The sequence below is a fragment of the Anarrhichthys ocellatus genome, unplaced genomic scaffold, assembly GCF_004355925.1.
Source record: "Anarrhichthys ocellatus isolate YVR2014 unplaced genomic scaffold, GSC_Weel_1.0 scaffold5, whole genome shotgun sequence".
In the NCBI taxonomy this organism is placed as follows: domain Eukaryota; kingdom Metazoa; phylum Chordata; class Actinopteri; order Perciformes; family Anarhichadidae; genus Anarrhichthys; species Anarrhichthys ocellatus.
The window spans coordinates 15894698-15896152 of record NW_022280035.1 but is presented as its reverse complement, the minus strand read 5'-3'; the positions used below and the strand labels follow the sequence as shown (position 1 = coordinate 15896152).

General features: G+C 42.8%; 1 protein-coding gene across 2 annotated transcripts in view; it reads left to right on the top strand.

The window, feature by feature from the left end:
* Positions 1–1455, top strand: part of celsr3 (cadherin, EGF LAG seven-pass G-type receptor 3) — a 96753-nt gene that overhangs the window by 89840 nt on the left and 5458 nt on the right. For both annotated transcript variants that reach the window (XM_031845411.1, XM_031845410.1), the window contains one exon: positions 826–923. In XM_031845411.1, coding sequence (XP_031701271.1) covers positions 826–923 — 98 coding nt within the window. The remainder of the gene's footprint in view (positions 1–825; positions 924–1455) is intronic.

Sequence of the window (1455 nt, the reverse complement as noted above, 5' to 3'; positions counted from 1 at the left end):
GTTGAGTGTGTGTGTGTGTGTGTGTGTGTGTGTGTGTGTGTGTGTGTGTGTGTGTGTGTGTGTGTGTGTGTGTGTTAGTTTACGCGTAGTTAATTTCACCCTTTAAACCCCCATTTCCTCTGAGAGCTCTTCCTATCCATCACTGAGACATGTGGGGCAAAATAACTGATCCTTTCCAAAAGTATTATAGGACACAAATGACCAGCTATTCGCATCGTTTCGCCAATCTGACTCTACTACTACTGTGTGATACGTTATTTATGACTACAGTGGCCTATTACAGTATGGGAAGCAGAAGTCTTGACCCATTTCCAGGCTAGTAGCTTCTGCTCTATTAGCTTAGCCTCCTTTTTTTTTTTTTTTTCCCGGTCAGCATTCAGTCAAGATAATAGCTCCCACAAGTCCCGGGGCGCTATTGCGAAAATATCACGGGCGGTTGCTTTTGAATGCTGACAAAAAGAAAGATGTCTTGACAAGGTTCTTAAAGTTTAGCCACCTATAACAGTACTCAGTGATATGGATAGAAAACATCAGTATCAGAAAGATGTCCTTTATGGCAATGTGAATTGCGATAACATAACGGAGGCACAAGGTAGCCCATAATGAGAGTAGGATTTTGACCTTTGATACAGTGCAGTATGTTGTGTAACTACAGACGATTCAGTAGGTCACTTTTTTCCATGTTCAAAAGCCATCATGAGGGAGGAAATGTGTTTTGTACCATTCAGTGTCATGGTTAAAGTAACTCTCTCAACCTTGTTGTGTGTGTGTGTGTGTGTGTGTGTGTGTGTGTGTGTGTGTGTTTGTGTTCGTGTGTGTGTTCAGGCTCAGAACCCCTATCACAATGCATCTCTGCTGGAGCAGAGCGGGCTGCACCGCATCACCCTGGGAACCTCCACCGTCTCCTCTGTCAGCTCCGCCAGGTATATAAACATACAAAGGTTCACACACAGACACATCACAACTTTCCCCAACAAACTAGAAATACATTTGGAAGGAAAACTTCCACACCAGTGCTTGTAGATTAGGACTGGCTTAATTCCTCCCGTAGTTCAAGAGTAAATGGTTTAATGCCAACAATGTAAGTGATACATTATCATTGATAATCATTGTAAGACTGATTCTCTGTGGATCTGAGAGAAAGCTGCTTCAGGGAGGACATTCCCTCGTTAACAAAAACCCTGTCGTGCATTTTGTGGGTCAGTGGGGTAAAGATGAAGAAGATTGGATGGAACAATGTACTGTAGTGTATGTAGAGCAAAACTAATGTACTCTGAGAGTGGCTGTTGGTGTGTTTTATGGCTGCATGTGCGTGTGTGTGTGTGTACATACATACTTTATATGTGTGTGTGTGGATGCTCCATATTTTTGATCTGTATTGACCTGCATGACTGCATATACAGTATACTGTGTGTGTGTGTGTGTGTGTGTGTGTGTGTGTGTGTGTGTGTGTGT